The 12,174-nt window shown below is 46.4% G+C and overlaps 1 protein-coding gene and 1 pseudogene across 1 annotated transcript; one reads left to right on the forward strand and one right to left on the reverse strand.

The window, feature by feature from the left end:
• Window positions 1–4,792: 4,792 nt before the first annotated feature.
• On the reverse strand, window positions 4,793–6,059 carry LOC133368026 (uncharacterized; annotated as a pseudogene).
• Window positions 6,060–10,400: 4,341 nt separating this feature from the next.
• Window positions 10,401–11,896, forward strand: LOC133366209 (uncharacterized). The gene has a single exon (XM_061589065.1). It carries the CDS (start codon window positions 10,418–10,420, stop codon window positions 10,985–10,987), a length of 570 nt encoding a protein of 189 aa, XP_061445049.1. The 5' UTR covers window positions 10,401–10,417; the 3' UTR covers window positions 10,988–11,896.
• Window positions 11,897–12,174: the final 278 nt, after the last annotated feature.

The following is a 12,174-nucleotide window of genomic DNA, read 5'->3' on the forward strand; positions in this document are numbered from 1 at the left end:
GTTGGAACAGCATAAGCACGCAGTCACAAAAGTAACCAGCTAGAGAGAGACTCAGGCAAAGTCTCTGGGAGTATTGGTTATAGGACGTGACTGGTGGTGCTGTCTAGCAGGGGGATCTAGTGAGATCTGTGCTAGAGCGGAGTGAGAAACCATAAAAAGGACGGTCCGGACTGGTGGTATCCCTGGTGGTGCCTAGTGAAAGGCAGTAGCCACAAGCAGGTGGGAACCTGACAGGGAGAACCAGGGAAGGACGTCACAGTGCCCTCCCAGGGGCATGGACGAGGTGGCTGGGCTTCCGTGCACGTGCCTGTGCACGTGCACTCAAGGCCAGCCACCCTGTCTATGCCCCTCGGAGGACACACGCCGGAGGGGCACCCAGCCGCAGAAGGCATGGGAACACCGGAACGCCTCCCTCGCCCCGCCGACGCTGCTCCCGCTCCCGCTCTTGTCCGCCCGCCCGCCTCCGAGGAGGAGTCGGCGCAGCCTTGCTGGGCAATGGCGCAGGGTGGCTCTGGGTGTCACCCCCCTCATGGTGACACCCGGGTGCGGGCAGCACCCTCCGCACCCCGGTAGGGACGCCCCTGATTATAATCCATACTAAAAGACACTCAAATTAAAACATATGCTACTCAGAATATAACACAATTTGTGCACCCTCCTCAAAGTGTCCCCTTCTCAAGCACATGTTTCAAGCACTCCCCCCACAACACATATACCACTGCTGGCTCTCACATACATCACTACACAAGCAGTAATAATAGGAACTCAGACATGAGTGATCTTATCAACAGGCTAACCCCAAATTAAATTAACCCATGCTAGCAGCCTCCAACACCTCTCACCTGGGAAGCAACCAAACTCCCCCTAATTTCTCATCTAGGGATACCAAACACGTAAGAGTCAGCCTGTCTTATACCCTGACCGGTTCTGGGACAACTAACATGCTAAGTGTGGGCATAAAATAATACAACCAACCATATCACAGTGCCATACAATTCATTATCCCAACAAAAAAGACCCAGTCAAACAGGGTACTGTCCTAACCCTCATCCCAAACCAAAAACCCCTTTTGAGTCAACCTATAGGCAGTGACCCACCACACTATAGCCAGTCTTATAAAGTCCTTAGGCTAGCCAAGGCCCCCCATGTAGTTCTTGGAGCTACTTCCTGTAATCTACAGGGGCTGAGTCGATGCTCAGCAGCAAAGAGCAGGGGTCAGTTCCCTGGTCCTGCTAGCAGCTACAAGTATATCCAACTGGTAAAGAGTAATACAGACATAGGGGAAGGGCAAGTTATAAAAATGATTAAAGCCTCTCCTGTTTCATATGATTGTTTTCTCACTGAAAGGGAACCAAGGTTGCAATCCTACACCTACTTAATGAGGATAAGGCCCATTGAGTTCACTAGGAATTGCTTATTTTATTTATTATTATTTATTTATTAGATTTTTATACCGCCCGACTAGCAATAGCTCTCTGGGCGTTGAACAACAGAAATACAATAAAATCACACAATATAATACAACAAAGCATATAAAATAAAACAATCTAAAAACAGTTACAGCGGATTTAAAACTAAGTGACTTAAATTAAAATGCCTCAGAGAAGAGGAAGGTTTTAACTTGGCGCTGAAAGGATAACAATGTCGGCGCCGAGCGCACCTCCTCGGGGAGACTATTCCACAATTCGGGGGCCACCACTGAGAAGGCCCTAGATCTTGTCACCACCCTCCGGGCCTCCCTATGAGTCGGAACCCGGAGGAGGGCCTTCGTAGTAGACCGTAGTGTACGGGTCGGTTCATATCGGGAGAGGCGTTCCGACAGGTATCGTGGTCCCGCGCCGTATAAGGCTTTATATGTTAATACCAACACTTTGAATCTGGCCCGGAAGCATATTGGCAACCAGTGCAGGTGAGCCAGAACAGGTGTTATGTGCTCGGACCGCTTGGTCCTTGTTAACAATCTGGCTGCCGCATTTTGCACTAGCTGTAGCTTCCGAGCTGTCTTCAAAGGTAGCCCTACGTAGAGCGCATTGCAGTAGTCCAAGCGCGAGGTTACCACAGCATGTACAACTGATGTAAGGTACTCCTTACTCAGATAGGGACGTAGCTGGGCTACCAATCGAAGTTGGTAGAACGCATTCCGAGCCACCGAGGCTACTTGAGCCTCAAGTGAGAGGGAAGAGTCTAAGAAGACTCCCAGACTACGAACCTGCTCCTTCAGGGGGAGTGTAACCCCATCCAGGACAGGGTATATATCCACCATCCGATCAGAGAAACCATCCACCAACAGCATCTCAGTCTTGTCAGGATTGAGCCTCAGTTTGTTAGCTCTCATCCAGTCCATTGTCGCGGCCAGGCAACGGTTCAGCACATCGATAGCCTCACCTGATGAGGATGAAAAGGAGAAGTAGAGCTGCGTGTCATCAGCATACTGATGACAACGCACTCCAAAACTCCTGATGACCGCACCCAATGGCTTCATGTAGATGTTGAAAAGCATAGGAGACAAAACCGACCCCTGCGGGACCCCACATTGGAGAGCCCACGGTGTCGAGCAATGTTCCCCAAGCACCTCCTATCTTGTTTCATCACTCTCAGCTCTGGAGTATACCAAGGAGCTGTATGAGCTCTACACAGGAGAGGGCGCGCAGGAGCGATCGTGTCAACAGCCCGGGTCATCTCCGCATTCCACAGATCAGCCAGGGCTTCAACAGGAGCGCCAGTCCTATCAGCCGGAAAATCCCCCAGAGCCCTTTGAAAACCTTCAGGATTCATTAGTCTCCAGGGGCGGACCAATTTAATAGGTCCCCCACCCTTGCAGAGGGGAAAGGCCACTGAGAGTCTAAACTTCAACAAGCAGTGATCTGTCCATGACAAAGGGAGAGATGTAAGGCTCCCCACATCCAGATCACTATCCCCATGTCCAGTAGCAAAGATAAGGTCTAGAGTATGCCCCGACGTATGTGTTGGACCACTAACATATTGAGACAGCCCCATGGTTGTCATGGCGGCCATGAAGTCCTGAGCTGCCCTGGACAAAGTAGCCTCAGCATGGATGTTGACATCCCCCAGTACTAATAGTCTGGGGGATCTCAGCAATACCTCCGAGACCACTTCCGTCAGCTCAGTTAGGGAAGTCATTGGGCAGCAAGGTGGGTGGTACACCAAAAGGATTCCCAGCCTGTCCCTCTGGCCCAGCACAAGGTGCAAACACTCCAGACCGGTAACTGCATGGACATGGTGCCTGGTGAGTGAGATGGAACTCTTATAGACCACAGCGACCCCACCTCCCCGACCCTCAGATCTACCATGATGCTGGACCAGGTACCCCGGTGGGCAGAGCTGGGAGAGACTAACTCCTCCCTGTTCACCCACCCAGGTCTCGGTTATACATGCCAGATCGGCTGCCTCGTCCACAATCAAATCGTGGACGAGGGAGGTTTTATTGTGTACCGATCTGGCATTTAAAAGCAGCAACTGGAGATCTGAGAGTTGGCTGAGAGGACAACCAACAACCCTGCGGGTGTGAGAAGGACCGGAACAAGGCACAGCCATTACATGTCTGGGCCGCGTTCCCCTTACCTGGCACGTCCTTCTTACAGCGCCATACCTCCCTCTGCCCGTCACTATGGCAATTGGGGCCCCCTCAAGTCCCCCCGCTTGATGGAAAACCCTCTTCCTGAGGCACATAGTAAAACTTATATATACAGGCACTTAAATATGCAAACAACTTATATACACAAACATACACACTCACTCACAGCACACACACTCATATACACACCCACTCATCCAATTCAGACCAGCACGCCAGACATAGTCCCGCACTCTGTGCACGCAGACGCCAGCTCTAAGATCTCTCTTCTTCCCACGAAAGACGCCACCCTCGAGAAGTCCAGATGTTAATGGTGGCGAAGAGGCATTGGCCGCTAGTGCGAGGCACAAACCTCAGCGGCAAAAACGAAAGGAAAAGCCACAGCAGCAACGGAGCACAGCCACGACAAGGACGAAGCACAGCGACAGCAGCAGCAGCAGAGGGCACAGCCGCGACGGCGACGCTGGAAAGAGCACGAACCGCGGCAAAAAGTGCCGTAGACTGCTACGGGGGCAAAGAGGAGACAAGCCGCCCAACAACAACCAGCCGCAGCCGCAGCCCCGGCGAACGGCAAGAGCGGCCCAAGCCACAACGAGGGAGGAAGCAGAGCCCGGCAACAGCGGCAACAGCGGCAACGAAAAGCGGCAGCAGCGACGACGGAGGCGGCAACAAAGAGCACAACGACAATAGCAACAAAACAGCACAGGGGCATCAGCAGGCGACAACAGGCAGAACCCACACAGGCCACAACAGAAAGCACAGCTGCAGCAACGAACAGAGAAGATAAGAGGCCTCACTCATCCCCGGCTTCAATTTTTTACGTCTCCCGATTTCAAATCCAGCCGTCTTCGTCCACAGTAGGCACAGTAGGCACTACCAATCCCGCTAGGTTCCATGTGAATGCTTAACCTCCCATCTCTCCTTTTTTGCTCCGCCCCCGTGCTTCTGAATAGATGTGCATGGGATTGGTTAGTACTGCTCCTAGAACTTTTAACTGCTTGGGAAAGTGGATAATCCATAACAATACATTTAACCCAGACAATGAATAAGGAAGAGTAAACCAAGGGATATTAATAAACAGTATCTTTATTATTTATTAATTCTTCTATAGATTGGACATGAAGCAAGAAATGGGCCTTCCCATTGCCCTGTTGGAATGATTAGTGATACAATGGAGAAAATAATGAAATTACTACTTAGCAATGGGCTCTAGTTGCCAAGGGTTCAGAGATGGTGGTTGTGAGTCTTGCTAATTCAGGCTTTTATGTCAAAGAGTCCTCAGTTTGGTTCTGAATTCTTGCTAATGATGACATCTTCAGTAAAGAATTGCTTGAGGGCTGTCCAGCAGAGCTATGTGCCCTGTTCTGTGTTCAAGTAGTAACCCCAACACTAGCATTTGTGTCTTCTCCCAAGTCTGTTGACAGATGCTGATAAGCAGAATAGAGTCCCATACAGACCTTACACAGATTAAGCAACCTTGGCAAGAACATCTGAGCCGCAACAAGTAACTGATCAGCTGGATATCTTGTGTCCATGAAAGAGGGGGATTTTTATATGCCTCCCGAATTGTCTATGCACCCTGGGATTTGTGGTACACCTTGACCATCTCCGACAGCTTCACCACTGCCTCGGGGATCCTCTCTCTGTTCAATAGTATAGTAGTCCTGTACCTGCCACCGGTGTCCTTGCAACTTCCATGTGTTGGCCAGTAGCACCAAAGGCAGCCATTGCAGCTCCTGGGCATCCAGCAGGGCCTCCAACTCAGACCTGGTCTCCTCAAAGTGATTACAGTCCACACTGTCCACTACGAAGATCAGCCCATCTGTGCTGGCATGGTAATGTCTTGACAGGGTCCTAATCTGGCATAGGTTGTCCCATATGGTGAAAGTGATGTTGATGGGCTGCACAATCTCCACACTGAGTCCCAGTATGGGCATGGCCAATGGGGTTTCATTTAACTTCAGCTTATAGAGGAGGACTGTTTTGCCAGCTGCATTCAGAGTGACCCAGCAAGAAAACATAAACCTCCTTTTGGTAGACACTCTGCAACACACTCTGAATCTGGCTCAGTAAAACCCCATGGCGCACTGTTTCTAGTCCAGACCACAGCTTGGAAAAGTTACTTTTTTGAACTACAACTCTCATCAGCCCTAGGCAACATGGCCACTGGATTAGGCTGATGGGACACAGCCACTGTGTAGCATAGAGAAGGACTGCCTTCATTTTCATAGAGAGCCAGCTATTGTTTCATTGGCTTAACTCAAGGGGGTGTGGTGTGGGAATTCCCTTCCTGTTTTGTTGGTAGCTGACACGCTGGAAGCTTTGCAGTTTAGCTCTCTGACACAGGAGATTTTGAAAATCAGCCTTTTTGTCTGTACAGACCAGATTTCCTGGTTACTTTGATGCTGTGGTAAGATTTGGATCTGCTCATAGAAAGCAATGTAGAAATCAAGGCCTTTGTCATTGTGACCTGGCAGGAGTGTGCCCTGTTCTCTCTCCAAAGTAGAAAGCAAGACAGACGAGCATGTTATTTCTAACCAAATTCGTCGTTTGGAGAAGGGGGAAATGTGTGGATTTTTTTAACAAGATACAAACATTCCCTGTACTAAAATGCTATGATGGTTCACTGTTATTGTTTCCCTATTACAGAATACAGATAGATGCTGGGAATGAGATTGAGATACCTTATGCTTATATTTTGGGGAGGGGTGGTCTGAGGTGGTTTGTAACAAGAGGCGAGAGCGGTACATAGAGAAGCAATGTGAAGCTGTTCCACTTATACATACTTAGGCTTGGTTACACACTTAGTTATTTGAAGAATACATGCACAGGATTGAATAGTTAATTCACTAATAGGCAAAAAACCTTGCAGTTTAAGAACATACCTATAGCCCACAGCTATTCTATCAAACTTTAAAAAGCAGGGAAATTGGGCAGCTATAGTGAATGCATCAGGGGAGCAGGAGACCTGAACTCCTCTCTGAGATACTGTACTGCCCTACAAATTGGTCAAAATGCAAACACCAATTGGGTTGGTCTTTCACAGTCCAATCCACTTCCTGTGTAGCTTGGAAGAATTTGGTAACATGTGCCTCTGAGCATATGGTGAGTGGTGGCAACACTTGCCATCTCCAAAGATAGAGAATTATATTTTTGTATGTTTGCTGGTGTTCTTCTTACTTTTCTTCTTTCCTGTGTTATTAATGTTGCTACAGAGAATCTACACTAGAAAATTTTATTTCCCTCATTATTCATCCCAGAAATCTGTGTCAAATTTATTTTTATTAATTTCAAAGCCTTTTTATTAGTCAGTGTCATATGATGGTGAAGACAGCCTTTTGTGTTTCAAATTGGAGATTATGTTCTATTTCTATTTTGGGTGCATTAACAGTGGAATTTGGACCTGCAGTTTAATGAAAAATCAGACTGATTCCAATATGTTGCTACTTCAGCAATGACTCTAGCTGTTGGAAAAAAGAGGATGCATATTTTCAGCCTGCTATGTTTAAACCACTTCATTTAAGGCAAGGTGGGCACAGTCAATTACAAACATAGAGCACACCTAGCATTTTGCTAGAATATATTTCACCTCCCACTGTTTTATCTTGTGCAAATTGAGACACTCCTGAGGTCCACTGGAGACTATTCTGCAGAAGTCAGTGCCATTATTCCACAATTATGTCTGGAGTTTTTTTAGTATAAATTTTGCAAAGAGTTGCTGTACTTCACATATTCACAGAAATAGAAACAAAAGAAAATGATTTCCTATAGGAAACGTCACTAAAATTGCAAAGGAAATTAGACACATTCAAAGTGACCATCTGAACTATATCAACTGTCTTAATAATGTTGCTTCCTCCCTGCTAAAACAAGATCAGCACAGCACATGTCTTCTTTCTATTATTTGGGCTGATTGCAGGTGTTGCCACCACTCACCATATGCTCAGAGGCACATGTTACCAAATTCTTCCAAGCTACACAGGAAGTGGATTGGACTGTGAAAGACCAACCCAAATGGTGTTTGCATTTTGACCAATTTGTAGGGCAGTACAATATCTCAGAGAGGAGTTCAGGTCTCCTGCTCCCCTGATGCATTCACTATAGCTGCCCAATTTCCCTGCTTTTTAAAGTTTGATAGAATAGCTGTGGGCTATAGGTATGTTCTTAAACCGCACGGTTTTTTACCTATTAGTGAATTTCCCTGCTTTTTAATCCGGGAGGTAAGAAATGGGATCCTGTCCAAGTTTGCTGAGAATGGATGGATCATTTGCATGCTTATTGAGTTCAATGGGATTTACTCCCCTGCAATCATGCTTAGGATAGGTGAAACTGACCACAGAGGATGGGGAGGGGAGGAGGAGGAGGAGGAGGAGGGAGGGGAGGAAATGCAGAAGGGAGGACTGGGAGGGGAGGAGGCAGGATGGAGAGGGGAGGAGGACAGGTTTGATCATTTGCATGTTTATTAAATTCAGTGCGATTTACTCCTGTGCAATCATGCTTAGGATAGGTAAAACTGACTGGGGGAGGGAGGGCTGGAGTGGGCAGGGGAGGAGGAAGGGAGAGGAGAGGAGAGGGGAAAAGCAGGTCTGATCATTTGCATGCTTATTTTCAATGGGATTTACTCCTATCTTGGTTAGGATAGGAAACACTGACCATGGGGGAGTGGGAGTGGGAAGGAGCGTATCGGAGGGGGGCAAAGGAAGGTGGAGGGGAGAGCAGGTTTGATCACTTGCATGCTTATAGAGTTCAATGGTATTTACTTCCGTGCAATCATGTTTAAGATAGGTAAAACTGACCATGGGGAGGAGGAAGGGGAGGAGGGGGAAGGGGAAGGGGCAAGAGGGGATTGGAAGGGGATGGGGAGTGAGGGGCAAAGGAAGGGGGAGGGAAGGGGCAAGAGGAGGGGATAGGAGGAAAGAGAAGGGAGGGTAGGTTTGATCATTTGCATATTTTTTGAGTTCAGTGGGATTTATTTCTATGCAATCATGTTTGAAAATGAAAATGGACTGCCTTCAAGTCAATCCCCACCTATTGCGACCCTTTGAATAGGGTTTTCATGGTAAACGGTATTCAGAGGTGATTTCATCATTGCCTTCCTCTGAGGCTAAGAGGCAGTGACTGGCCCAAGGTCACCCAGTCAGTTTCATGGCTGTGTGGGGATTCGAACCCCGGTCTCTCAGGTCGTAGTCCAACACTGACCCAGGGAAGGGGCAGGGAGTGGGAGGGGAGGAGATTGGGTGGGTGGGCACTGGGCAGAAGGGAAGCCCCTTTCCTTTCCAAAAGGAAAACATTGTAAACAGAATCATTCTTTTTCAGGCTTTCCCCCACCTTTTTATTCTACAGCAGACACATGTAGCCTCCCACCCAAATTTAAACCAAAGCTTTCCCTGGCCACATCCACACCAGGCCTTTATTTCACTTTGGACAGTCATGGCTTCTCTCAAAGAATCCTGGGAAGTGTAGCTAGTGAAGGGTGCTGAGAGTTGCTAGGAGATGCCCTGTTCCCCTCACAGACCTTCAATCAGAGTGGCTGACTGTTAAACCGTTCTCTCAGGGGAATAGGAGTCTCTTAGCACCCTTCACAAACTATACTTCCCAGGATTCTTTGAGGGAAGCCATGACTGTCTCACATGAAATCAAAGTCTGGTGTGGGTGTGGCCCTCTGATTAGGCAAGCCCAGCAGCTGTGAGGCTTTTAGAACTCTGACAGTTGGTTCTTACTGATCATGCTCCGCGCTATCATTGGGTCCCAGCCAAAATTTATTAAATTAATTAAAAATCAGCCAGGCATTTTTTTAACTTTTAAACTGCAGCAGATGAAGGTCAGAGTATGGGGCAACGTCAGTATTAGGATTACAGGTACTCTGTGAACATGGCTGATTTTTAATGAATTTCAACAGATTATGAAAACAGAGAAAAAAAGTCCAAAAGGCCTCTGAGGTTTTTCTCTCTCTTTTTACACTTTGAACTGTCTATTCTCTCTTTTTTATGTATCGCCATGAAAATTGAGAAGGTTGTTAAGCAAGTGTTTCTGAGTTCAGGACTATAGGTTATGTAAGGTTTTGTTTTGAAATGAGCTTATGGGAAGCATCAGAATGGCATGAGGGGGTATTTTCAATTTAACATTGCGTAATCTGAAAAATCCCCGCTGGCTATAGTATACAGCCACTCTCGTGGCTGTATAATATAACTGATTTAAAAAACACAATCCAATTTCAAATTTGTTTTTAAATTATCAATTTTTTAATTTTTTATTCATCTTGCTATATCATCATTATTTGCCACCAGATTAGGATGGGATATATCATAAAAGGATCGGAATGTATTCCAAATGCATGGGACATATTCATTATCTGTGAGATTTCAGCTGTCTTTTTGAAAGATAGGGGGCTGCCAACCAATCATACCAGATCTTACAGGGTTTTAAGAAGCTCTGCTTTTCAGAAAAAGTGCCAATGGTGTTTTTACATTATGAAAAAAAGAAACTTGCCCTATGGCTCCACAATGAATACAAACAACCAAAGCAAACCAGATTTGTCAATATGGAGTAAAAGTTATTTGCAGCAGCAGCAGCAGCAGCAGCAACTTACAGCTCAACTCCTCCTATTAGCTGGCCAGCCTCTGGTTACATCAAAACCTCTTCTGTCAGAGAGCTAGTCGGCAAAACTTCCAGCATGTCTGCTGCCAACAAGACAGAAATGAGATTTCCACACCACACCCTCTAGAGTTGAGCCAATGAAACAACAGCCGACTGTCTATAAGAATTAAGACAGTCCTTTGCTAATTTACACAGTGGCTGTGTCTGACTAGAACAGAGCGTGCCATGGGGCTCTTACTCACCCGGATTCAGAGTGCGTTGCAGAGTTTCTACGGGATGGAGGCTCGTATTCTCTTGCTTGGCCTTGATGCAGCTGGCAAAACAACCCTCCTCTATAAGCTGAAGTTAAATGAAACTCCAATGACCATTCCTACTGTCGGTTTCAACGTGGAAACAATACAGCCCATCAACAACGTCTCTTTCACCATGTGGGACGTGGGTGGTCAAGACCGGATCAGAGCCCTATGGAGTTATTACCATGCCAACACAGATGGGCTGGTTTTCATGGTGGACAGTGTGGACTGTGTTCGCTTTGAGGAGGCCAGGCTTGAGTTGGAGGCCCTGCTGGAATCCCCGGACTTGCAAGGGGTGCCTTTGGTGTTACTGGCCAACAAGCAAGACTTGCCTGGAGCATGGCCTCCCATGGAGGTGGCAGAAAAAATGGGACTGAGGAACTTGCAAGGGCACCGGTGGCATGTGCAAGGCTGCTGTGCTGTGAGTGGAGAGGGGATCCCTGAGGCGATGGTGAAGCTGTCTGAGATGGTCAAGGTGTGTCGTAAAGCCCGCGGTACATAGTCTGGGAGGCATATAAAGATCTTTTTCTTGCATGGAGGACACAAGATGTGATGCTTATCGGTTTCTTCTTCTGGCTCAGGTGCTCTTGCCAAGGTTTTTAATCTATCTAAGTTCTATATGGGACTCTCTCCTGCTGATCAACAGCTGTCATGGGACTTGGGAAAAGATGCACATGCTAGTGTTGTAACAGGGCATACAGCTCTGCCAGACTCCCCACAATCGGAAGATGTCATCATTAGCAAGAATTCAGAACTAAACTGAGGACTCTTGGACATCAAAGCCTGAATTATCAAGACTCACAACCACCATCTCTGAACCCTTGGCAACTAGAGCCCATTGTTATCTTTAAAAGTAGTAATTTCATTATTTCCTCCACTGTATCACTGGTCATTCCAACAGGGTAGTAGAAAGGCCCATTTCTTGCTTCATGTCTAATCTATAGCAGAATTAATTAATAAGAAAGAGACTCTTTATTAAAACCCCTTTGTATCTCTATTTTATTCAGTGTTTGGGTTAAATGTATTGTTATGGATTATCCATTTTCCCCAGCAGCTGGGCAAAACTACCCAATTTTACTGCACAATCCTGTTCACATCTACTCAGAAGTATTTCCCACTGAACTCAATAGGACATAAACTGATATACGATTTCAGCCTTACTTTCCTTCCAATGAGGGAGCAATCCTATGCAGGTCTACTCAGAAACAAGTAAGTAATAAATAATCCCATATCCACCCCCTATTCCAGAATATATTTTTTGGGGTTCTACTCCATTGCAGCTAAAAGAGTATTGGGTGTTTGTGCGTCAGTGAATTAGGATTAGAAAAAATGTTTTCTCTCTGATCCTGATATTTCCTGCAGGACTCTTTTAGCGTCAAAACAGTCATGATACCTTAAATGTATTTTTATTTGTTTCATAGCTAAAATATTTTGTATATTTGTCTGCATATATTTTATTAAAATGTAGCTATACGTATCTTGTATAAATTTCTTAATAACAATGTCCATATCCCATCTTTCTGCCTGACAACAGTTCACGAAGACAATTTACAATAAAAATAAAATACACAATAAACACTGACATTTATTTTTTTTAAAGACAGTGGTGAGTGGTGAAGATACTGAGCTCCAGCAGTGGCACTTTAAAGGTTCTGCAGTGGCTGCAAGGAGAAAACACCCTCTCCTCAA

This window comes from Rhineura floridana, chromosome 11, assembly GCF_030035675.1.
Source record: "Rhineura floridana isolate rRhiFlo1 chromosome 11, rRhiFlo1.hap2, whole genome shotgun sequence".
NCBI lineage: Eukaryota > Metazoa > Chordata > Lepidosauria > Squamata > Rhineuridae > Rhineura > Rhineura floridana.

Bases quoted from the DNA above. Each gene is read 5' to 3' on its own strand.
- LOC133366209 (XM_061589065.1), top strand. From the start codon at position 10,418: ATGGGGCTCTTACTCACCCGGATTCAGAGTGCGTTGCAGAGTTTCTAC.